Here is a 24,448-nt window from a genome sequence, read left to right on the forward strand (position 1 = left end):
ATTTCCAGAATATTACACCCCTGTGAATAACTGAAGCCAAACCACTCAGCAAAACAGCGGCAGTCTGGGGAAACATCAGTCCCATCTCCCCAGGACCTTGGGCAAAGATGCAGAGAAGGACATAGTTCCCATTAGTATTTCAAAAAACACTTTATTTACAGTATCATACACCTCCACCCCCATGTTAGTGGTTTTCTCTACCTGAGACCCAGTGAGCAGAATTGAAACCATTCCCTGGAAATAAGCGTCAGGAGCCGCAGAGGCTGTGCTACAGGAGAGCAGTGACAGGGGCCAGCGGCTGGAGCGGGGCATGGAGAGCAGCGCCTGCCCGGCAGCAGAGCGGTGGCCGCGGCGGTTGCGTGCCCCTCCAGGCAGGCCCTCACGCTGCAGGAGGTCTGAGCCCCGCTGGTGGAGAAGGACGGAGAGGGATGGTACCCCATGATGGGCGCTGCCCAGGCAAGCTCTGCAGCTTGCAGCAGTGGCAGATATGTCCCTTGTGCCAGGGCGAGGACCGAGGGGAGGCAGCCCCGTCTACTGCCACCCCTTCCACCCCACACCAGAGAGGTGCAGCCCTCCCCAGAGCTAGATGCCCTCTCCCCTTGCCCGGCCGCAGGCAGTAACAGCAAACAGTGCAGAGACCCTGTCCCCCACTGGCCCCCCATGGCTGCCCCTGCGCTCCTCGAGGTGTCCCAGTTGGGCTCAGCACCTTGCTGTTGGGCAGGTGGCTGTTGCTGTACCCGCTTTCCCTGTGAGATGCAGGACAGAGGAGCCTCACGGGCCAGTGCCTACCACAGCCTCAGAGGCAAGCGGCAGTCCAGAGGTAGTCCAGGGCCCCGCTAGCTGCCGGGGCTCAGCTGAAGAAATAGGTGGAATCCATCACCTTCTTCAGGTTGAACTCGCCTGGGGGAAGGGAGGGAGAGGTCAGAGGAGAGCAGGGGCAGGGCAGGGTGGAGATGGGGCACCTGGGAGAGAAGCTGCCCCGAGCCCCGCTCCAGCATCCTGCAGAAAACTACTTCAGCTCAGCCCCCGCTGCAGGGTGGGCAGAGGCAGCACAGATGTCAGAGGTCTCCCAGGAACTACTGCTCCTCCTACCGCCATCCCAGGTAAGCTTGGAGGGATAAGACAGAAGAGCATAACAGCAGGAAGGTGGGGAAGGAAGAGAGGAGCGCATGGCCTCAGGGTACAAACCATCCCTGCCACTGGCTTGTGCTGCCTCTGGGGATGACCACAGCAGCTGCTCGACCGCAGCAGAGCACTGCCCTGTGCCGCTTCGCAAAGGCAGAACGAAGGTTAGCCAGATGGTCTGGCAGAGGCAGGGCCGAGAGATTAGAAGGAGTTAAACTAATTGCCTTAATCCCATTGCATGTATATCATCTAGATCCCGGCAATTACCATGCTGAGTGCCTCACTCCCATCTCCAGGCAAGTACCTCGTGGTTGGAAACAGATGGGAGAGGAAGAACAAGACGGGGGACGGGATGAGCTGGGTCAACCTGGGGAAGATCCTGGGGCTCAGCTCCGGGGAAGGAAGGGACTGCTCACGGGGAGGCTACAGGGGAACACCTTAAGGCACTGCCCTGCGGCTCTGCAGTCCAACACAGGCAGGAAAACCCCATCTTAGGGGAGAGCTTTAGCAGGGCTGGCCAGGCCCTCACTGTCCAACTTCAGACAGCACATGAGCTCATTCATTTGGGGGCCTTTCTCCATCTCACCTCCCCTGTCTCCAAACTGCTCCCGAGCTTTGCAGTTCCTGTCCTGTGCTCCTACCTGTCTTGGGGACATTCGACAGCTGCTCCATCAGCTTCTTCTGCCAGAGGGCTCTAGTCTCTCTGCCGGGGCTGGATGAACCAGAAGGAAAGCAAATCAGCATGGGAGCTCTGGGAGAAGGTGCAGCCTCCTCTGCTCCCCGGTGCAGGCCCCCAGTGACAGCCTTCAGCTCTTCTCAAACACATCACACACCCCGCAGCGGGAACACAGCCCCTGCCACAGCGGCCCTCGGCAGGTGCCAAGGCACTTACAGACCCCGCAGATGTCTGTGGTCTGTCTCTGCAGCGGTAACTCTGGGCCACGCACTGGGCTGACCCAACGTGTGTCTTCACCGCTCCTTACTGCCTCATTCACAGCGGGGAACCCAAGGCACAGGCATTATGGCCCGCCCCAGGCCCACCAAGGGATTCAAGCACCAAACCCTACTTCAGTTCTGCAGCAAAAGGATGCAGACACCTTGTTTTTCACACTGAGGTCTGAGGCAATTTGGGCACCAGTCACAAAGGAAGCACAACGTCCCTCCAGAGCAACCCCAGGGCAGATGACCAGGAGCATTGGGGCACAACCAGCCCCGGGAGAGGGAGTCGGAGCGGGTAGGAAGGAACGTGGTGAGGAATACCTGCAGTACTTCTCCAGCATGAACTTGGACAGATCCTGCAGGATCTTCTCGCTGTGCAGAGCCACAAATTGCTGCCGACAGATCTGATCCAGAGAGCAACGGTGAGTCGTAGGTTAACAGGCGTTTTCCCCTCCTTCCCCTCAGTGCTTCTCAGCCAAGACAGGTCAGAAGTGAGGGGCAGGGAAAGCAGCGGGCAAGAGTGGGAAAGGGGGGCTGCCAGACAAGGGTGAAGGCAATCAGCCTGGGGAGGTGGGAAGCAGAGGCTGACCCCCATTTATGGGTCTACTGTACAACAGCTCTCGCAGCACTGCAAGGGAAAGGGCCCAGGGCTGGACGGAGGCACCGACCCTGCTAGGCGCTGTGTTTAGCACTGATTTACGGGCACAGATTTCCCCTCACACCCTCCTATGGGTGGGAGGAGATGGGACTATGGCACCAGGAAATCAGCTGCATCTACCAGCAAGGACCCCAGGTTCACCTCGCCCGGGTAAATAAATCAGCCTATGGAGCAAAGCCCAGGGGAGGCAAGGGCTGGCAGGCGCCCAGAGGACAGATCAGCAAGATCCCTGCTCGCAAAAGACCCAGGAGGACATTTTTACCTGGTTCATGACGTCCACAGTGAGCGCGTGAGTCCAGTAGCAATCGTGGACTGAGACGAAGGTCAGACCCTGCCTGAGAGGTAGGGGAAGGTGCCATGAAGTAGTGCTGGGAGTCCCATCTCTGCAGCATTCCCTGTCCCATGTGGGGACATCTCCTTGCTGGGAGACAGGCAGGGACCACGCGAGGAGGGGGACTCCTGGCACAGCACCTGCAGATCTTCAGAGAGAGACAGCTAACCCCGTGATCCCCCGGTCCCTGCTGTGCTGTGTCCTCTCAACCCTTCTCTGCCAAAAACCCCAAACACCATCCACCAGGGAAACCTCTTTCCCACATTGCACGCCTCGCCCTGGTGATGCTCTCCCAGCACAGGGTGAGTTCCGGAGCCAGGGAAGAGCCCTGGCCGCCCACTGCCTACCTGAGGCAGTGCAGAGCCGTGAGCATCATGTGCGTGGAGTCCAGGGAGTGGATGAAGTTGGGTGGGAAGGCGTTCTTCTGCTTCACTGTATCAGGCTTCCTGCAGCACAGAATGGGAAACGGGAGGAGCTGAGGACCTTCCAGCACCAAAAATGAGAGCGTCAGTACAGAGCCAGTGCCAGCCGAGACCTGGGGCTGATGGGGGCAGCCCTGGAGGGCCCCAAGGCCCTGCTGAAGACCAGGGCCCCGTTCCTCCCGCTGGCTTTCTGTAGCTCAGGGGGACACCAGGAGCTTTGGCACACATTGGCAGGTTCCACTGATGGGAAGGCTTTGTCCCCAGAGCACAGGCTGGGGACAGCAGGGGCTCGGTAAAGACCATAGTGTCATACTTACTGGCTGCTGTTGGAGTTTTTCACACTCAAGTTCTGCATGCTGCAATTCAGCTGCAGGGAAAGAGAGAGGGGATCAGCTGCCACACCGCACTGCCCCACCAGCACACGGCGCTCAGCACTGCCCCGTACTTCTGGAGAGGTGATCATGCAGAGCATGAGATACTCTGCTCTGGAGGAAACATCTCTGGCTGCAACACGGGGCCTGGGCAGGGACCTTTCCAGGGCATCCCAGCCACTATGGTCACCCCTCAGCGACACCTTGCCTGCTTCCCCTCCTGAGGATGCCAGCAGACATCCTTCACCCCTTCCCAGTGATACGGTGATTCACCCCCATGAGCGCTAAGAGAAGGGCTCCTGGAGGTGAGCGGCTGTGAGGACGAGACAGGCTGGGGAGATGTGAGTCAGTGCAGCAGCGCGTGGGAGGCGAGAGCAGCGAGACTGAATCACGCGAGCCCTGAGGAAGGCGCCTCGGTGCGGGGAACGAGCCCATGCCCCAGCTGCCTGAGTGGGACGGGAGCAGCAGAGCTTCCTCACCAGCCCACCCACACACTCCAGTCTCTGCAGGGAGCGACAAGGCTGGAGGATGTGCCTGCACACACAAATCCTACCTGCTCTGCAGGCTCACCCGCAGGTGATGCCAACCTGCCGGGCTTTAGCTTGCTGCCTCGAAGCCCAGCTGCCCTCCCCCTCCTCCCCACCGTGGCAGAGGGAGGGGTAGTTGAGTCCCGCACACCAGATACTCACCACGGTGGACCTGGACCGATAGTAGGGCTGCACAATGGGGAGACCCAGAGGCGTGACCCACTCCACTGTCTGTCCCGACTGGGCAATGAGCTTGGCACTCTCTGTCAGCCAGTTCTTTAGCAGAGGAAAGTGGGGAAGAGAGTATCTGGAGTTAGTGTGGGCAGCAGTGGAGGGGACACCACATCCACTCCCAGCACAGGCGAGCCCAACTCCCGCCACCGACTGTGACAGGCCAGTGCTTATGGAGGAGTTTGGCCCTGCAGCAGGCATAATCCCACACCTCTGGGCTGGGATAGGAGAATCCTCTCTGGGCCAGGACCCAGAATAACTATCTCTCCCCATGGAGCACCTCAGTTCCCTGGTCTATGTCCAGGTGGGCCAGGGAAAAAGAAAAGGAAGAGAGAGATAAGAGGCAACAGAAACCTTACCTGGATATCTCGAGTCGCTGAGAACATCTCCTTGATGCCATTGAACACCTGCTTTACGAGGTAGTGAGATGCTTCCCACAAGTATTCCTGCACAGACCAAAGGCAGAGCGAGGGGTCAGGCAAAGGGGCAGCAGAAGATGTGAAGCAAAGTGAAAGGACCTACGGTAAGCTAAAAGAGCATGTCCCTGCTCCCTGGAGTCTCAAAATTGTCTCCACCACAGACTGTGCTGAGTCTTCAGCTGTTGCAGATGGCTGTGGGTTGTGATGGAGGGAGGCTGAGATCAGCATTTCAGACAGCTCCTTGTCTGGGGACAGGCTGATCTCTGTGTAACGTCCCTGGACAAACGGGAGGCTCTTGCAGCCTCATCTGCCCCAGGAATATAACACACAGCAGAAACACTCGCATCACCAACCTGCCAGAGCAAATCACCCACTCAGCAAGGCCTGTCTCATGGTGGGTCACAGAAGAAGAAAAAGGCATGAGCAAGCCCTCAAGAGCTCTGCCAGAGACAAGGGTCACTTCCAGAGGGAAGAGCACAGCCACAAACCTTGTTTTGCATCTGAAACACCAGCTGAGGCTGTCATGCCACCAGCTGGGCCCAGGAAGGATGAGGAGCAGCCCCACCTGAAGAACTGCTCCCCACCCACAAGTGGCAGCAGACAGTTCTCCTGTGAGCTGGACAAGCTTGGCACAGGCATGGGGGGCTCAGTCCTGCACGTCCCTCTGCTCGCTGAGGTTTGGTGGGGTAAGGAGAGAGCAAGGCAGGAAGGAAACCCACAGGAAAGGCAGTGCAGATTCCTCTCCCAGTAGCAACTGAGAGCTGAGCAAAACACTACTGGTGAGGCCAGAGCATGCATGCTACCTCAGGGAACTCGTCAATCTCCTTGAGACGCTTCTCCATCTGCAGCCGTCCGCCATAGCGTGTGACACCGTACACCACCGTCATCACTGTTTGCTTCACCACCTTGCGGCTGATGAAGCCTTGCAGCACCTGGGCGATCTTCACCCCCTGTTCAGCATCCTTCTTCCGAAACTCCTCCACCTGAGGAGGAGAGCACCCCAGGAGGTCAGCCCCACTGCGAGCTATGCTGGCCCAAGCCACTTCCATGGCTGGGGGAGAGTCAGGGGGGCCATGTGAGACCCTCCCAGCCATGCGCTGCCTGGCCTGAACTCCCATCAGAAACCCTGCAGTCCCTCTTCACCAGCCTTGGTTAACAGAGATCATCTGCTGAAGGAATCAAGAGGCATCTGCATCTCACAGATAAGCGTGCCCGCAGAGCTTTCCACTGCTGCCTCAGCAGAGAAGTGTCACTTGGTAGCTGGATGGTGCCGGACATCACAAGGACGCGGCGCTAGGACTGTGGCTCAGGACTCAGGTTCTCCCACCTCTGCCGCCCTCAATGATAACTCTGAGTGAACTGTGCACCCTCTGTGTGCTCCTCCCACTCTGGTGCGGTGCTGCCTGGATAAAACACGCTGAGACATAGAAGGGGGAGCCAGGGGTTCAACGGCAGTTGAGTGAGTTTGGTAGATCTCAGCACGCTTCCCAGCAGGCTCATTTCACATCATGTCTTGCCAAGAAAACTGAAGACTTACTTAGCAGCAGTGCCAAGGGCTGAATCCCTCCCCCTTCCTCCTACCCAGCTCAAAAGAAGAAAATCCTATAACCTGCGGGCCAGCCAGCTGTGACCACGAGATGAGGAACACTCTCTGCTCTCTACACTACTTCTTCCAGACTTCATCCAGAAGTGAGGACAGCAGATATCCCAGTGGATTTCTCATAGCTACCTCTGTCAGGACAGACCTCCAGCCAGATACCCACTGCAGCTGCTGCAGTGGTTCCCATTCAGGGAGGGAGAGACTCTCTGCCTGTGACCAGCTCGTGCTTTCCCAGCCCTGTCTACACTGGTCTGATCTCAACCTTTTTCCTTGGGCGCTAGAGTGACCCTGTACAACACAGTGGCAAGAGGTGGAGGCAGGTCCGAGAGGACACTTCCCTGTATCCCCACTGTGCCTCACCTGCTGAGCCACCACACTGTAGACATCCTGAGGGACATTGCAGGGCATCAGATTGACGGAGACGGCACCAATAAGGTCCCGGCCAAGAGCTGCGTAGTGCTGCAGACCATTGCAAGAGCCATCCTGCGTGTAGGAAGAGAGCAGGGTGGAAACAACCTGTTAGCATGAGGATAGAGCCATGCTTAACAGCACAGATACACTTGGCTCAGAAGATTAGTGCCATTTTCCCCCGCCTCTCTTCAGACAGGTTTGCAGTCGATCTCCCAGCAGCGGCCAGGGCCATAACACTTTCCATTTTCCTTCTAGCCAGTTTTCCTGTCTGGGTCTCATCACTAATTACTGTTGTCTATGAGGTTTAAAAAAAGAAAACCTCACATCACACTGCCCCCTCCATGAATTTTCAAAGACCTCAGAGCTCTGTGGAAACACTGAAAAACAGAAAATTTGGAAAACCACAGATCTGTCCGGCATGCTAAAAGAAACCCCAAGAGCCGGAACTCAAAACCACCTCAGAAAACTCAGGAGCAGGATCAGAGGCAGGCGAAGCCAAAGATCACTCAGCAAGCCACAGCTGACTCCAAGGCTCTGGCAAACTGTGCTGCCTCTGCTCTGTGGCTGATGAAAACATCCTTCTGACAGAAACCAGCTCCAACCCAGCCCTTCCCAAAGCTGCAGTTACAGAGGCACGCTGACCGATCTGTCACAGCAGCTGCCCTGACAGCCCTCCTGGGACCGAGACCAGCTTGCATGAGATGGGCAGGACCTGAACGATGGCATGGGAAGGTCCTGATGTTCTCCAAAGAGCACCAGCAGAACTGCTTCTCACAGAAGATGTGCTGCTGCTTTGGACCATCCCTGTTCCTCCTGTGCTTGGGCTTTGCCTGGGCAAAGGGAGCCTGCGGCTGCCGGCAGGATCAACTCTCCTCTCCTCTCCCCCTCCTCCCACAGCCTGCAGTGCAGCAAGTTGCAGAGCCGAGAATTGACAAGGCTCCGGCAGCCCTGCCGCGGCAGAAGAGCTGCCTCTATTAACCAAGCGCTGATGACTCAGGTGGAAAGAGACTCGGGTGCCCTCCAGAAGTCGACCTTGCTTGAATTTCATTAACGGCACCCTCCACACACCCCCAACTGCTCTCTTGATCTTTTGTTGTCATAACAATATCAGTTTAGATGGTCTCATACATATTCCAGACCACTGCTACTGGCAGAATACACCCCCGTTCTCCCCTCCCCACTTCATTAGGGCCATCTGATCTTCTAATGAGATAAATGAGCAAAACCCTCTCACCAGGAAAGCAATTAATCATTGTCTCCTATGCAGCAATGGGATTTATCAGTGCAGACAGATAGCTGGCTAGGCAGCGGCTGCAGATCTGCTGGGATGCAGCAGGGAGAAAGGGCTGAGTGCTGGCTAATGGGAGCAGCTGCCCAGTTCCTCTCTCCGGACGGGAAGGACAGATGCCTTCAGAGAGCTGAGCAGCACCTGAGCGACTGCACTTGCCCCACTCAGAGCATGGGCACATCTGGGACTGAGCAGGGACAGGGTACATGGTGAATGACCAAGGACACATCAGCTCTGTCCCCCTGCCCTTCTTCAGAGGTCCGGACCTCCCATCTTCTGCTCCTGCAGGGCTGCTTGGCTCCAGCCTCAGAAGAGGAGCAGAGCAGAGGCCCCTGAAGCCTCAGCACAGCCCCAGGCACTTCAGACAGGCAGGTGCTGCCATGCACTCACGCTACGTCCCACCCAGCTGGAGTCGGGGTCATTTCCAGTCCTGATCCCCTGGCTGGAGAAGGTAAGACTGGCCCGGCTCTCACCCTGCGGGCAGCTGACAGCCATGTCCCAGACAGGCTTTGCTCCAGCCAAAGGAAGCAAAGCAGCACTTAACTGTACTGTCTCATTAATGGCTGCATGCAGCAGCAAATTACTGGAGTTCTCAAGCCAAGATGCCTGTAGACTGCACTCCCATTGTTAAGAAAGCCTGGGCGCATGTCGTAGTAAATGCAGGGTTGCAGACCTGGATGCTTCTGCCCTGAGCTTTCTGCCCTGCCCGCTCTCCTCCCCCTGCTCAGCCGTACGGACCACGCAGACCTGTTGGGCTCCTACCTGGTGAACTGGAAAGTGAGAGATGTAGGCTGCTGGATCTGGGGACCGCGAGGCTTTGGCGATTTCCATACAGCATGCCAAGACTTGCCAGGGTTCATCGGTGTTCATCCACCACTTCCTGCCCTGGGAACAAGAAAGCACAGACTGGTAGGAGCAGGCAGTGCTCTTGTGGCACCCCAAAGCAAAGGCAGGAGCCCCTGCATGCCTGGGATATACTGGGCAAGGCACCTCATCCCACTGTGCCTCCATTTCCCTAATATTTCATCATGTTTTCAGAGAGAAATATGTTCTTTAGGAAACTCGGCAACGCTTTGTTTCCTTTTTTCCTTGCAAAGTGTTCTTTCAAAATGTTTTTGTTTCAAAGTCAACCTCGTTCCCATTTTATTTTACTTTATAGAAGCTATGACAAATAAGAGGAATGGTTAAGTCTCCTCTGAAATTAATGATGAGACTGATCCCTTTTTTCCTTATCATTTGGACAATTCCTATTTGGACTCACTGAGGAACTTCCCTGCTTTTGAGTTTGGTCATTGAAGGGGAACCTCCCCTAGCTGCAGGCCCCCTGAGCCCATGCTATTCCCCCCTGGTTTGGGGTCCCACCACTCCACCCCAAGAGTGCACAGAGCCCTGCCAGCCACTCCCCACCTACCGTGAGTGGGTGGTCGGCTGAGTCCAGGATCTCCTCCATGATTTCATTGGCGTACGCCAGCCGGTCCTGCAAGGCATCCTTCTTCTTCAGCCCCGTGAGGTTAATGAGGTGGATCTTCAGCCAGTCAAGGCCCTTGGGCCCCAGTGGCCTTCCCTCTGCGAAGAGCAGGATGGCCCGGGTGACATCGTTACCAAGGTGGTTGAAATAAGGTGGGCAAGGGTAAGTCCTGCCTCGGAAGTCCATGTTGTGAGGAAACCAGAACACCTTGTCCCTGACATAGTTGGCAATGGAGAGCTTATAGAGTGCGTCCATGCGCAAGCTGTGCATTTCAGCTGCCTTCTTCTTGCACAGCAACAACTCATGCTTCTGGGACTTGTTCCAGGTAGAAGAATTGCCGGAAATGGCAGGAGGTCTGGGGGCCTCAGAGATGGGCGGTGGGATGTCCAGCTTCTCATTGCCTTTGTCATTGAAGATGGATATGATGATATCCAGCACTGGCTGGTTAATCTTCCAGGCACAGTTGCCCAGCTGGTTCAGGGCATCCAGCACAGGGTGGAGGTTCACTGGAGGACACTGCTCCAGGAGCAGCTGGTGCTGGATGGCCCCGTCCACAAAGCGCATCAACTTGGTGTCATTCAGGACGAAGGCACCAAAGTGGGGGGAGGTCCAGGGCACTGGGGGGCACAGCATAGGTATGGCGGAGGAGTTAAAGGTCAGCAAGGTCTCTGCAGCATCTGACACAATCTGGGAGAAAATGGGATGGGGCTTTATCAGCCCAACCTGGAGAAGAGAATCAGAGAGGTGAAGGTAGAGGATTAGGGCTGGAGTCTGGAGGAGCATGTGGTCAATCAGCCATTAACATAACGATCATGCTAGGTACTGACACTGTCCCCACAGAACCAGAGGCTCCTCCAAGTGTCCCTGAGCACGGAAGGCAGCACGGAGGGAAAAGGTCCTCGCAAAGGCCCAGTTCCAATGAAGAGGTGACCTGCACGGTCCAGAGTGCCCAGGACAAGGCTCACCTGCCAGCTGCTACGGAAGGAGTAGATGTGGTAGAGGACAGGGATGAGCTTGGGCTCCAGGCGGGGATTGAGGATGTTTCTGGGCACCTTGACAGCCTGCACCAGGAGCTCCAGCATGTGCATGCCCAGGCGCATGAGGAGCATGTACGGCCAGCTGCAGTCCTTCAAGTTCAGTGAAGGCCCAAAGCCTGCTTCTGCTACCAGCTTCTCCCAATATTCCCGTGGCAAGTACTTGTCAGGCTGGGAGGTGGAAGGAGAAAAATCAGGTCAGCTGCAGGGGCCAGCTGTGCTGCTCCCAGGTTTGCTGGATGGGATCTATGGACCTGGAACACGGCTCTGAGAAGGACCCTCCTGTCTCTGCGTCCCCATGAGGTCGTCCCTCACAGGGGTATTTGGGGAAGGACTGCTGACTTGGCTGGGGCAAGCCCAGCAGCGATAACCTGCTTCTGCTGCAGGGCAGGACAGTGGTGCTGCAAAGCCCTTCCTCTCGCCACATCCCTTTGCTGACACCTTGTCCCAACACCACCCTGACCCTCCTCCCAAACTGCAGATCCGCCTCCCCCGCCACACCACACACACACACCTCTGCAAACAACCTGCTCATCTGGCCCTCGAGCTGCCCAGATCTCTGGCCCTGGCCCCCATCTCCCCTCCCCTCCCCTCCCCTCCCAGCCTGCAAAGCGCACCCTCCCCAAGCCCCAGAGCTCTCCTGCATGGGATGCCTGGCCCCAAGGGGTCAACTCTGCCAATTTAAAACCTTCAGGCTCAGAAACACCCACTGCTATGCCAGAACCGACCTGTCTGTCACCATGGGGCACATCGCCCAGTGCTAGATGAGGCCTTACTGGTGGTTCTGGTGGCCTCTGCAGCAGCAGATTCACAGAACCTGGACCTTGTGCATGCAAGGAGGTGGACGAACTGCCTCGCCCTGTCTCTGCTCTGCTGCTCTGTAACCTGCGGGCCCCAGAACCCCCCTCTCCCAGGCACACCTACCTGGCTGTCCTTTGCCAGCAGGTGGATGTAGTCCTTGTAGACCTCCTGCACCTTCTCCAGCTGACGACTGCGCAGCTTCCTCTGGGTGACGTATCTGTTGTAGACTTTGGAGCCCAGCTCCCTGGCCAAGACAGCCAGGGATTCTCCTTGTGGAGAGATGGTGTTGAGGATCTGAGAAAGAGGAAGGCAAAGAGGGTCATAAGGAGGGAAGAACAGAAAGACGGAGCAGAGAGACAAAGTGGGAGTTAAAGCCCTTGTGTACAGAGCATAGAAAGATGCTGATTCCCATGATGCTGAGCAGATGGCGAGGAAGGAAACATGGCCGGGACACAGCAGGGGCTTCTCAGCACAGGGAGCAGACAGAGCCTGCATCTAATAACTTGGGCAAACTTTGAGGGTCATGTCTGATTCCACTGGGCCGAGTGGGACATCAGCGCTTTGTGGCAGCCCTATGGCCATGTGGGCAGCCCTGTTCCTGGGGCTCTGGGAGGACAGGGCAGGGTCCTACCTGCAGCATGATGCCCACGTACTCCTCATCTGGCAGCAGGCACAGGTAGGGATAGAGAATGTTGTACCCCGACACCATCTTGTGCTTGGACATGCTGTGCTTCGACTTCTGCAGGGCCTGGAGGATGGAGTCGTGCCACTGGGAACGAAGGGTAGCCAGCAGTTTGCGCTACGCAGAAATGGAAGCAAGACAGTAACGCTGTGGTGAGTGTTTCACCAAGGAGCTGCCCCCTCTTCAGGCCACTGACCCCTGCATCTCTCTCACAGGTCCTGAGGGCTGAACTTCCCCCTCCTCTCGACACATGCAGCCCCCAGACCCCCTGAGCTTTACCGCTTTAATGGCTTGTGGGGTCAGAGGTTTGGTCGACTCCACTGACTCGATGGTTACAGTGTTGTCCAGTTCCATCTCCAGTTGCTGCTGAAAGCGCTCCTGCAACTCCTGTGCAGAGAAATCCAGCTTGGGATATGACACCATCTTCTCCTGCAACAAAAGTGAGGCAATAAGTGCCAAAAGCCAGAGGAAGAGAAGACATGCTTATTCTCCCAGCTTCCCTGCAAGAGGCATATGATATGAGTCCCTGCTGAAGACACCTTTCTGGGACCTCTGAGTCCAGAGGCCTGATGTCTCCAGCCAGCAAACCCCAGGGAGTCTGGAGTAACAAGCCTCTCCAGAGGCTGCCCTGTTCCTGTGTCATGGTCAAGCATCCCCTCCAGTGTATGAAGATCATCTCCAGCCCCCTCTGCCAGCCCTTGGCTTCTCTGTTCCTCTGTAAGGCTGTTGCTAAGGCTATTTATTTGATGATTCGTGTGGACTACTGAGCAAAGATCGCGCTAAAAAATTCTTCCCATATTACAGTCCCGGGCTGGACCTGAGGACACCTGTGAACACCATTTGGCCAGCTCCGACACCCCCCCGGGCTGTAGAGACATCCCTGAGCTCTGTGGCTTACTTTGGAGTAAAAGCCCCGGAGCAGAGAAGACTTGCAGGTCTGGGGGTTGGGTGGAGGGGGCAGCTGGTAGTTGGGCTGGACAGTTCTAATGGCCCTCAGCACCTTCTCCTTCTCATCTTCCTCAAATAGGCACTTTTGGAAAAGCTCATCCACATGGAAGCCATCATTCTTCAGCTGCTGCACACATCTGAGGAGGGGCAGATAAGATATGCTTAATCTTTCACCGGGGACTGTGACTGTTGTACAGAAATCTGCACATAACGGGGCAGCAAACAAAGTTTCTAAACAGAAGACTAAGCATGGAGAAGAGGAGACAGATTGGGGGTGACCCTTTTGAGGATCCAAGAACCTTGACTGTATCAGGCTTTTCCTTCGTCACTTGTGCACTCAGCAGCATCACCCAGACCCACGTGAGACACAGCACAGGACAAAGAACCACCCCTGCCAAATCCCTGGCAGCCACAAAAGCAAAACCCTGTCTCAAAGCAGGGCTTGGGGGCTGGCACCCACCAAGGATTACCTCTGGGCACAGAGCAGGAGACCTGTACATGGCTCCAGGCTGTTCCAGGGGTGCACCCACCATGCCAGTGGCTCCCAGCCTCTGTGCCACCTTTCACGCCAGGACAGCTGCATGAGGGTGCAACCTCTCATGCTTGTTGGAAGGCTCCGATAGCCCCAGGGAGCAGGATGTGCCCCATGCACTTGCCCTGGGATGCCTCTTCCCTTCTCCTGCACACTCCTCAGAGCAAGCTTCATGCAGCAACCAGTGAATGTCTTTTGGCAACTTGTGCCTGACCGAGCCGATGTCTGCCCAGCTCCAGACAGGGGAAGAACGGTGCAGAAATGGGCATAACTGGGAAACCCACAGAAGGCAGACGCCTCAGTCTTTCGAGAGCATGACTGTGGGGCAGCCTGGCAGCAGGACGCTGTCCTGCCGGAGCACATGGGCTCTCCCTGCCCTCCACACGCAGCCAGGAGCCAGCTCTCAGGGCTACAGGAGCTGCTGCGGTGGGGAGCTGCCTCCAGAGCACAGCCTGTCCCGACAAGGTCACCCGTCTTGGGTTACAGCGATCCATTATCCACCCCTCCAACCCGCACCTCTGCTGAGCAGGCGGCTTTCACCTTCACTTGGCTGGGGAGGCCGAGCTCCACTGCCGCTGTTGTGAGACTGAGCAAAAAGACGCAGGTTCCTTCACTCTCAAATAAACCCTGCTTTCCCTTCCAGCCCGAGCCAGCAGATGGGAACCCATGGGGCCGGCCACAGCTTGGGCAAAGGGGCAGGGGACTGCGGTTCATGTACCGAGCCCGAGAGCCAGGGCACGGGAGCACAGCGCACATGGCTGCTGCAGGAACAGCCTGAGCACCAGGAGCAGCCGCAGCACCTGCAGAGGAGCTCTCTTCCCTGCAGCCTCCATTGCTGCCAGGGACCAGAATCCCCTGCATGCATCAACATCTCCCGCTCCCCAGCCCCACAGAGGATGCTGCGGGATCACATCCTCCTGGCTCTGCCGGGCTGGAGCCGGGATCCAGAGCACAGCAGAGCCCAGAGCCCCACCTGCCGACTGGCCTGGCCCCTGCCGGGTGACACTGGAAGGAGGACAGGCAGGCCCGGGCGACAGCGGCACCAGCCAGGCCCCAGCCCAGGCCCCCATCAGCCACAGAAAGCTAAACAGACAGGAGGGAGCCCCCGGCAGCTTTGGGAAAGCACGAACAGCCCAAGAGGTGACAGACAGTGCCCTGAGCCAGAACTGCAACACTCCGTGAATTCTGCTGCTGCGTGCGCCCCAGCTGCATTTTGGCATGTTTTGGAGCAGGCAGGAGCTTTGGCGAGGAACAGCTCTACATCTCTGCAGATCCACTCTTCCCAAGAACCACCCCACAGCAGCCCAGTCAAAACAAGCAGCTCCCACCTTACGCCCTCAAAGGGACTCTGCAGAGCAAAAAACAACCCCCGTTTCACGTGTTCCCAACACAGGCTCAGCGCTCCAGGCCATGCCGCTGCCATGTCCGAACAGAGAGAGCACATTAGGAGAGGAAGGGAAACGAGAGCTCATGCCCCACAGGCAGTGCCAGCAAAGAGACACAGTTGTGGGGAAACATGCACACGCCCTGGCGAGGTTTGGGGTTGGCAAATCCATGCAGGTGTGCTACAAACATCTGCCTACAGACAGCCCTACAGGTGCACTGCTATACTGACGCAACACCCACACACCCGGGCAGGAAAGCCAATGCCAGTCACTTCTAAATCAGCTGACTGGCAGACATTCACTCAGAGGCATCTAGAACTTGTTAGCCAGCCAAGGGACACACAGGCCAGAGATAAATCCCTGAACCACCCAAGGGTGTTTGTGCAGCATTTGCAGATCACCAAAAAGCTTTCTCCATCCTCTGGCAAGGCAGCTGGCTGCGCTACCAGACCCAAGCACTGCCCCGAGACCCAGCCTCCTGGGATCTCATGGAGCTCCTTCAGCTCCCCGCTTTGGGTCTGACACTTATTTTGTCCATTACATTCCACAAAATCCATCTGAATCTCCTGATCACATTCTTCCAGTGAGCTGGCATCCTGCAAACACCAGCTGTTTGGCTGAGCCTACCAGGAAGGGCAAACTCCATGGAGATGCTGTAAAAACGACTGGAGGAGCCATTCCTACTGGGGAGTGATGGAGAGGCCAGTGGGAGAGAGATGCCCAGGACAGGCCCAGAACCAAGGAGTATCTGACTGAAGAGAGGCTGACCCCAGCCCAGGGAGCTGCTCTGTGAGCTCTGCGGGGAGCAGGCACAGCTCTGGCCAGAAGCAAGGTTGTTCTCACCTCCTACATCTCCTTTCCCTGCAAGATCTCAGACAAACTCCCTAGCAGCTGGGGGTGGAAAGGAGGGCCTACTGTGGGAGTTCTGCCTGCCCCTAAACCTGGCCACGAGAAGTGGGTCAGAGCATCTAGATGTGCATACAGCGTGGGCAGGTCTTCCCGACCCTGGGCCCGTGCATCTCCTTCCCAGAGTGAGCTCCCAGTTCTCCCAGCGCAGTGAAGCGGCAGGCTGTGGAGATGCTGTCCCAGGGCCCCTGCGGTGGGTGAAGTGCGTTACCTCTGGATGGCTTTAGCAGATGACTGGTTCTGGCCCATGCACTCCAGCACTGCCGCGTAGGAGTCCAGGCTTGGCCGGAGGCCGACGGACTCCAGCATGGAAAACAGCCGGTTGATGCGCTGCAAGTGACCCTGCGGATGAGAAGGGAAGGGGGCTGTGGACACAGACACCAGCTGCCCCAAATCACAGCTTCATGCCCCTCTGCTCCTTTTCAACTTTAGCCACGTCTATCCTGCCCCATCCCCTTCTTCCCCTCCAAGCCACCTCACAGGGATCAGTGGCCTGATTCAGTGGCCATCTATCGGCTTCATCCCTCTCGGCAGGAGCCAAGCCCTCCCTGAACACTTGCTGAAGGCAGATGTGACAAACAGATAAAACCGTGACCACTGCTTCTACAAGCATGAGGATCTTCCTCCTGACCCAGCCCCCCTCTTCCCCTCGGCCACCCAGAAAACCTGACAGGCAGAGCAGGGCAGCAGCCCGCAGCTCAGTACCTTTCTTGCCCAGCTACGCATCACGATGTTGTAGGCATTGACATTCAAAAGTCTTCTCTTCACAGGGGAGCTGTGGTACAAGAGAAGGAACCTCTCAGCCTCCTCTGGCTGCTGCAAGAAGAGGAAGCATTCGAGATTGGACTGGATGGTCTGCTGCAGGATCTTGTACTGGCTGCTGTCCTTGTCCTCCAGCCGCCTCCGAGGCTTCTGCACATTTGCACCCTCCTTCACTGCTACCACCCTGGGCTTGCTGTAGGCATAGACACGGTGGGAGCCAGTGTGACTCTGGTTCCAGGCAGCAGCCACTTTAGCCTTTGGGGTCTTCAGGGTCTTCTTGGCTTTAGCTTTGGCCTTAGCTTTGGCCTTAGCCTTGCCCTTTGGTTTGGCCTTAGCCTTGCCCTTTGGTTTGGCCTTAGCCTTGCCCTCCAGAGCCAGCTGGGAGGCAGCGATGGATAATTTCCGCTCCACCTTCAGCTGCCGGATGTACATCTCCTTCTTCAACTTCTCAACCCAGCTGCTGGGCCGGGCCGGGCCTTCACCCCTTCCCCTGGGAGCAGGCTGTTCCTCCACGGGGTGGGGAGCCACCACTTTCTGCAGTGGGTCCTGGTACTTGTCATTCCTTAGTGGGGCCAGCTCCGCTTTGTTGAGCATCACCTCCGGGATGTTACTGGCTTGGAGCTGCTTCACTCGAGCTTTCAGCACTGCCGGGAAAGACACAGCCAGGGAGAGGTGAAGGGATGCAAAGTGCAGCAGAAGGTTGTGTCCTACCCCAGAGCCTCTCCTCTGGGAGCACCCAGTAACATACTCAGGAAAAGAGGGTGCACACAAGGACTTCTTCCCCCTTTGGTGAGCCCTCCTCCCAGCAATCAGCTGCTTTGACCACTGCCTTTCTGGGATCCACCCCTACGCTGTGGCCCACCCCTGCCTGCCGGGGAACCCAACAATGTCACTGCAAGGGAAAAACCACCAGCTCATGCTTATCTAACCTGCTGGCTGGTCACTTCACGGGGCCTCTCTCCAAGGACCTCGTGCCCTCAGCTCACCCGGGCAGACAGCCCAAAGCCAGAGCATGTTCCAGGTCAGCCTATAGGTTCCTCACACGCCCTGGAGGGACTCTTCTACCCTCCCTTAGGACCACTCTGTTTTAGAACAACTCAAAGCTCTCTGTGGGTAGGGCGGGCCTCCAGGTCCTTAGGACAGAACAGAACTTGCTCAGGGATGCCAGCAAGTCCATGGGAAGCCCCATGTCCTTGCCCAGGCTACAAGTATTTACAGTCCCAAATATCTTCTTCATGGCTACACAGAATGGGAAGACTCTGAGAAAATGTCCCAGGACACTGATCAAGGGAAACCCTGCAGCTCTCCCAGCCCTCCCCAATTCACCTTCCAGCAGCTCCGTCCTCTCACAGACGCCATTTCTCCTTGCCTTCTCCTTGGCACTGGCAGAGGAGTAGTTCCTGAGAACACTCCATGAGATTCCTGCAGCAGAAAGACACAAAGAGAGATCAGAGGTGCTTTCACCCCTTACACTGCTTACTGCCCCACAACCCTGCCCCACGCCACGGCTGAGCCCCAGCTGGGCAGTAGGGAGGGCGCAGAGGGCGCGCAGCGTTTCCCAGCTCAGCTCGCAGGTCGGAGCACCCTCAGCAGTGCCACAGACCAAGCGGGGGGGGGGCACTTCTGTGCCAGCAAGTGACAGGGACAGTGACACCCCCTTTCCCTTCTGGCTCTTATCTCTTGGAGAGAACACAACCGTAGGGATGCCACAAAGCCCGGCGCTGTTGCAAGGGGTGACAGAACCCCAGCAACCCCAAGAGCAGGCAGGGACAGGACCCCAGAGACGCCCAACGCCACCCTTAAGAGAAAGACAATGCCCCAGGACACCCACAGCCCCACCTCTATACGGGGGGGCGGACGGACGGACACCCTCATAACCCCCAGCTCTGCCCCAGGGGAGGGTTCGGGACGCCGGAGACCCCCAGCCCTGTCCTGGGGGGATGCTCTGGGCCCCCAGGGACCCCGCAGCCCCGTCCCTGGCCCCACGGTCGGGGTGAGGCCTTCGGGACCCCGCAGCCCCGTCCCCGTCCAGGGGGGTGAGGGGCAGGACCCCAGGGACCCCCCACCCCCGCTCCGCGCTCCCCTCTCCCCGGCCCCTCACCGGCGCCCCGCAGCCGGGCCGGGCCCAGCAGCGCCGCCCGCAGCCGCAGCACCGACATTCCCCCGCGCTACGCCGCCATGCCGCGCCGCGCGCCCCCACTGCGCAGGCGCCGCGCGGTGCACGCCGGGAGCGGAAGTTCCGCCGCGATGGACTACAACTCCCGTGATGCAGCGCGACAGCGCCCCCTGCGCCCTCTGGCTGCCACGCCGGCCCCGACGGGACGGGACCGGGACCGGGACTGGAGGGACACTGGGGCGGGGAGGGGGACACGAACGACGCGACGAGGGAGGGAGGGGGCGAACGAGGCTGCCCCGAGCCCGGCGCGCCACGGACCGGAGGCAGACGGAGCTCACCCCCGGCCCCACGGCAGCCCCACGCCCCCCCCGCCTCTCCCCGCGCCCCGCCTGAAGGCCCGTCCCTCGTCCCACCTCCGTGGGAGCCAGTGCGGACCGGAACGTGCGTTTCCCGCCACTGGGCGCGCTGCGAGCGCAGGCGAGTGACCGGAGACAGGGAACCGGAGCAGCCGTCGAGGCGCCGATTTATGAATGGGAGGCCCCGCCCCTCCGCCCCGCCCATTGGCCACTGCGGCCCCCGCCCCGCCCCGCCTCTCCCGCCGGTTCCCCCCGCGCTCGGGCCGCCCGCGCCGTCGGGGCCGGTCGCCGCCGCCGCCGCGGCCATGGCCCGTCGCCCGCCGCCCCGCCGCGCCCCGCCGCCATGAGGCGCGGGGGCCCCGCCGCCCTCGCCGCCTGCCTCGCCGGGGCGCTCGCCGTGCTGGCGGGGCCGGGCCCGGGCCCCGGGCCGGGGGCGGGTAGTGCCGCCTGGGTTGCCCGGCGGCCCCCCCGCAGCTACGGCCACCTGGAAGGTGACGTGCGCTGGCGGCGGCTCTTCTCCGCCACCCGCTTCTTCCTGCGCATCGACGGCGGCGGCGGCGTGGAGGGAACGCGCTGGAGGGAGCGGCCGGGCAGTGAGTGGGGCCGGGACCGCGACGGGGCCGGGGAGAGACGGGGCCGACCCCCGCGACCACCCGCGGGGGGGAGAGCCCGCGCCCGGCGGGGCTGCGGCGGTGGCCGGGGGCGGGCGGAGGCGCCCCGGGACGGCGGCGGGGACCCCGCAGTGCCCGGTCCCGGGGAGCGCCCGCAGCGCCTCCCGCCCAGCGAACATCCCCGGCCGGGCGGGAGCCGCAGGTCCCCGCTGGCCCCGCTGCCCCGCGGGCGGCTGGCCGGGGCACGCAGCTCGCCCGTGCACGGACGGCTCCGGCTGCCCGCGCCCCGGGGAGCCCCTGCGGGAGCGAGGAGGGGTGTGCGGGCAGCGGCGTGCGCTGGCCGGGGACCCGGTGTCACTTTGCCAGCGCCTGGGATCACCCGGGGGGGTCCCTCGCCCCCTCTCCTCCTGCCAGTGCAAACGCGGGGTCCCTCCCCTGCCCTGCGTTTAGGGTTATCTTCAGCCGGCGCTGACTGGGGGGATCTGATCGTTCCCCGTAAACACCCTGGGGAGGGTAAAGGCTGAGGAAGAGGAGGGACGGAGGAGGCTTCGGGGCGATGCCGGTCTCCACACCGAGCACCCATGAGGCTGCTACAGGAGAGCGGAGCAGCCCCGTTGGAGGGGACGGCAGAGCGGTTGGGGCTCAGCACAGTATGAGGGCGCGCGTGGACCACAGGGACCCCCATTGTGCGGGGACCCGGGTGGTCACAGTCAGCGGCCCCCGCCACAGCACACAGAGGGAGGCACTCACTGCAGCCTCCCCACGGGCTGTTCACGGGGGTCACAGTGCCAGGCAGTTTGTCCCCCGGGGAAACAGAGAGGGCGAACGCTGCGGGATGTTGGTGGTGCCCAGGCTGTGCTGCGATCTGGAGCTTGGGAACGAGCAGGCAGGATTAGGCCTTCCCCTGGGGCTGGGGCTGCGTCTGCTCCACCCTGCAGCCCTTGGGAGCGGCCGCGTGCGGTGGTGGGAAGAGGTGGCTGCGGAGGCTGGCACTGGGGTCCCCACACCAGCAGAGAGGCTGCTCCTGGCACCAGGGTCGTGCCTCAGCTCCACAGCTGCCTGCTCCTACCCAGGCCACTCTGGGTGACAGCACCGTAGGTCCCGAGGGGACGGGGCACCCACGGTACAGCTGCAGCAAGGGCCAGGGCTGCAAGCCCAGTTTCAGCACCTGTGGTGCTTTGGGTGCTGGGTCCTGGCCCCCGTGACAGGGAGGGGGGTAACAGTATGGGGTGCTGGGGACCTGGGGGAGGAGGGATGCCCAAGCATCCCTGGGGGGGCCTGGCATGGTGTTGGGGCTTGGAGCGGGAAGGATGCTGCAGACGGGAGCAGCATCCCCCAGCCCATGTCCTGGTGGCAGCGGGTGCTGCCCTGTCACCCGGCCAGCCGCATGACGAGGAAGGCAGCCCAGCCCAGGGAACCCTCTTGCGGTGTCAGAGGCTGTCAGGAGTCCCGACCGGGCGCGCTGCCACCTCAAAGTGCCCCAACACGTTCCCTCGGCCATGCGGCAATGGGCCCCGGCAGGTGGAGCGGCTCCAGGCTGTCGCATGGGGCTCGCGCTGGTTTATCGGCAGATATAACCTGCACTCGGGCTCTGCTCCTCAGCCCTCACGGCAGCTGCAGCGTGGCTGGGGCTGTCCCAGGGCGTCCCCCGCATCGAGACCCATATCTGCCCCAGCATCCCTGGGACCCTGTTGGGGCAGAGGGTGTGAGACTGGGAGCACTGGGAGCTGCCCATGGGCTACTGCCCTGCGTCTGCAGGGACCCGACACCTCGTGTGGAGCCAGGTGCTGGCTGGGCACCGGCAAGCAAAGCACAGCAGAGCCGGCCAGGGTGCCGGTAACTGCAATGGGGGGTTATTTTTAGAAAAGCAGAAGTCCTTTGTTATAAATAGCAGCAACTCCAGACGGTGATCAAGTGGGATGGATTCGCAGGCATTTGCTCAGCCCTTCCCCACGGCTGCTCCTTGTCAACAGCTTCGCTGGGACCGGCCCTGCGGGTCCCGGTGGGTGCCGGGGCAGGGTGCTGGCGGCAGCACCGAGGCGGCTGGGCTGAAAATCCCCTCTTACCCATTGCCCCGAGGGAGCCAAACACTCCGGAGCCCTCACTCTGCCCTGGTGCTGTATCCACCCCCTCCGCTCCCGGCGAGGGCACGAGTGGCCCTGGGGAGGCGATACCCAGGTGATGGGGGGGGCGATGCTGGCGAAGGCACCTGCCCTGGGGCTGCAGCCCCCTGCGCTGTGTGTGCTGCCAGCCAAAGCCTCCGCTCCTCCTCCCACCCTGGCCGACCGGGGCAGCGGAGCCCATGGGCAGCTCCTGCTGCAGCTCACATGCTGCCCACTGCCCTGCCTGCAGCTCTGCCCACTGGAGACTCGTTCTCCTCTTCCCTCTCACCCCAGGCCCGGTGGGCGGCAGGGCTGGCAGCGGCGCTTGGGGTCAGTCGGGTGTGAGGCGGTGCAGGAATCCTGAGGCTCTGACGATGCTCTGGGTGTTTCCCCTCTCGGAGCCGCTGGTCCGACCGCATGCCTTTCCCATTAGCGGCTGTGCCGGGAGCTCGGCAGCCGGGCACACGCATGCCAGCCCAGCTGGGCCCCACTGTGGCTTCACAGCTCGGCTGCAGCCACCTCCTGGGCTCATCCCCACGTCCTGCAGCACTGCCGCATCCCTCCTGCCCACAGTGCCCAGCACAGGGCTGTGTGTCTGTGCTCGTGCCAGCCGGACAATCGGCAGTGGCATCCATGGGCAGCACTGTCCCGGTCCCATTCCTGCCCCCGCAGCCCTCTGCCTGGCCGCCTCCATCCACCGTAACGCAGCCATGTGCCATCCCTGCCGCCCCCGGGCACACTTTGCCCCTCAAGGGACGCGCTAGCGCGGGGTGCCATGCACCGCGAGAGGTGGGTCGGGTCCCCAGGGCACCGCAGGCGCATTGGGGACAAATGCGTGGGCAGAGCTGCCAATGAGGGGAGGATCAGCGCGAGGTCAGCACCGGGCAGAGGCTGAGAGTTTGTTCCAGGCAAGCGGAGGTTGTGCTTGGCACGGCTCCGGCACAGCCCGGCTCCTGGGAAGCGGCTGGGCCCTGGGGAGGAGAGGAGTAAAGATCAATTCCCCCCTGGATCGGAGGTTCCCCCTCCCGCTCCCGGCTCAGGCTGCAGCCCTTGTTCCTGCCGCCCCTCTGGCTGCTCCGGCACTGGGCGAGGGTCAGTGGCCCCGTCCCTCCTGGGGGGGACGTGTGGCCACAGACCCAGCGTCGGGGCAGGGCCCCTCGGGGAGGTCGCCTGTCCCTCCCCACCTCACCGCCACGCTTCGCTGTCCCACAGGCATCGTCGAGATCCGGTCGGTGCGTGTTGGCGTCGTGGCCATCCGGGCGGTGCACACCGGCTTCTACCTGGCCATGAACAAGCAGGGGAGGCTCTACGGGTCGGTAGGTCGGACGCTGCCTCCCGGGAGGGACCGGACCGGGGTCAGAGGCGCAGGGCAAAGCTGGAATGGGGGGTCCCAACCCCGCCGGGACCGGTGCCCAGGAGCGGGCTCCTGGTTTCCCATGCCCTGACCTCTTCCCCAGCAGGGGACTGCACCCACAGAGCCCCTCTGCCCTCCGGGGACCGGGGAGGAGCCGGGGTCCTGCCCTGCCCCGCTCTCGGGGTCCGACCCCACCGGAGCAGGGCGATGACGGGCCCCGGCCGCCCCTCACCCCCTTCCCTCTCCTGCCAGAAGGAGTTCAGCCCCAACTGCAAGTTCACGGAGCGCATCGAGGAGAACGGCTACAACACCTACGCGTCGCTGCGCTGGCGGCACCGGGGCCGCCCCATGTTCCTCTCGCTCAATAGCAAGGGCAGGCCGCGGCGAGGGGGCAAGACACGCCGGCAGCACCTCTCCACACACTTCCTCCCCATGCTCATCAGCTGAGCCTGCAGGTGGCTCCGGACCATCCTGTGGGAAAAAAATGGAAAAAAGGGTTATTTTATTTATGTACATATCTTTTTTTTTGTTATTTATTGTTTCATTTTCAAACGCACGGCAGAGGATGGATGTGGAAGGCAGACGCTCCAGACGCAGCCTGTGGCCGTGCAGGGACATGGCTCTCCCCACCGTCCCGTGGAGGCAGAGCTGGTGTGGCACAGCCCCCGGAGTGCGGCCACCGTGTGCCAGGGCTGCCGACGTCGTGCTCCCGCCCGCACAGCCCGAACTAGGCGGCTGACACTCTGCTACCGGCACCTCCGCAGGGGCTGAGGCTGGAACGGGGGCTGCGGCATGACGGCGGGTTGTATTTATCTCGTGTCCAGGCACCTGTGGCAATTAAAGCTGTGTTCACGGTATGAAGGGGGAGTGAGCATTGGAGCTTTAATGGTGGGCTTGGCACGGGCTGGGTGGGTTTGGCTCCCCGGGGGTCCCTGCTGCTGCCATCGGGGACCCCAGCCAGACCCCACCATGTACAGCTCCTCATCGACCCACACCCTCACCCGCGTGCGCAGGCAGACACTTGCCCAACCCAAACCTGTGTGAAAACAGTGATGGTTGCTCAGCGGCA

General features: G+C 60.3%; 2 protein-coding genes across 2 annotated transcripts; one reads left to right on the plus strand and one right to left on the minus strand.

Moving 5' to 3' along the window:
* Positions 1-166: 166 nt before the first annotated feature.
* Positions 167-18,999, minus strand: POLRMT (RNA polymerase mitochondrial; the record flags this gene model as incomplete). The annotated part of the gene is made up of 21 exons (XM_082495407.1): positions 167-900; positions 1,767-1,837; positions 2,386-2,468; positions 2,985-3,057; positions 3,401-3,499; positions 3,793-3,842; positions 4,536-4,649; positions 4,964-5,050; positions 5,827-6,006; positions 6,984-7,106; positions 9,085-9,207; positions 9,734-10,513; positions 10,756-10,995; positions 11,749-11,919; positions 12,257-12,424; positions 12,587-12,736; positions 13,206-13,392; positions 16,290-16,420; positions 16,784-17,484; positions 18,167-18,262; positions 18,942-18,999. 21 exons carry the CDS (start codon positions 18,997-18,999, stop codon positions 851-853), a joined length of 3,735 nt encoding a protein of 1,244 aa, XP_082351533.1. The 3' UTR covers positions 167-850.
* Positions 19,000-19,655: 656 nt separating this feature from the next.
* Positions 19,656-24,216, plus strand: FGF22 (fibroblast growth factor 22; the record flags this gene model as incomplete). Its single annotated transcript, XM_082495332.1, has 3 exons — positions 19,656-19,905; positions 23,238-23,341; positions 23,632-24,216. 3 exons carry the CDS (start codon positions 19,656-19,658, stop codon positions 23,824-23,826), a joined length of 549 nt encoding a protein of 182 aa, XP_082351458.1. The 3' UTR covers positions 23,827-24,216.
* Positions 24,217-24,448: the final 232 nt, after the last annotated feature.

Source organism: Vanellus vanellus (genome assembly GCF_965231255.1).
Source record: "Vanellus vanellus genome assembly, chromosome: 25".
NCBI classification, from domain to species: Eukaryota; Metazoa; Chordata; class Aves; order Charadriiformes; family Charadriidae; genus Vanellus; species Vanellus vanellus.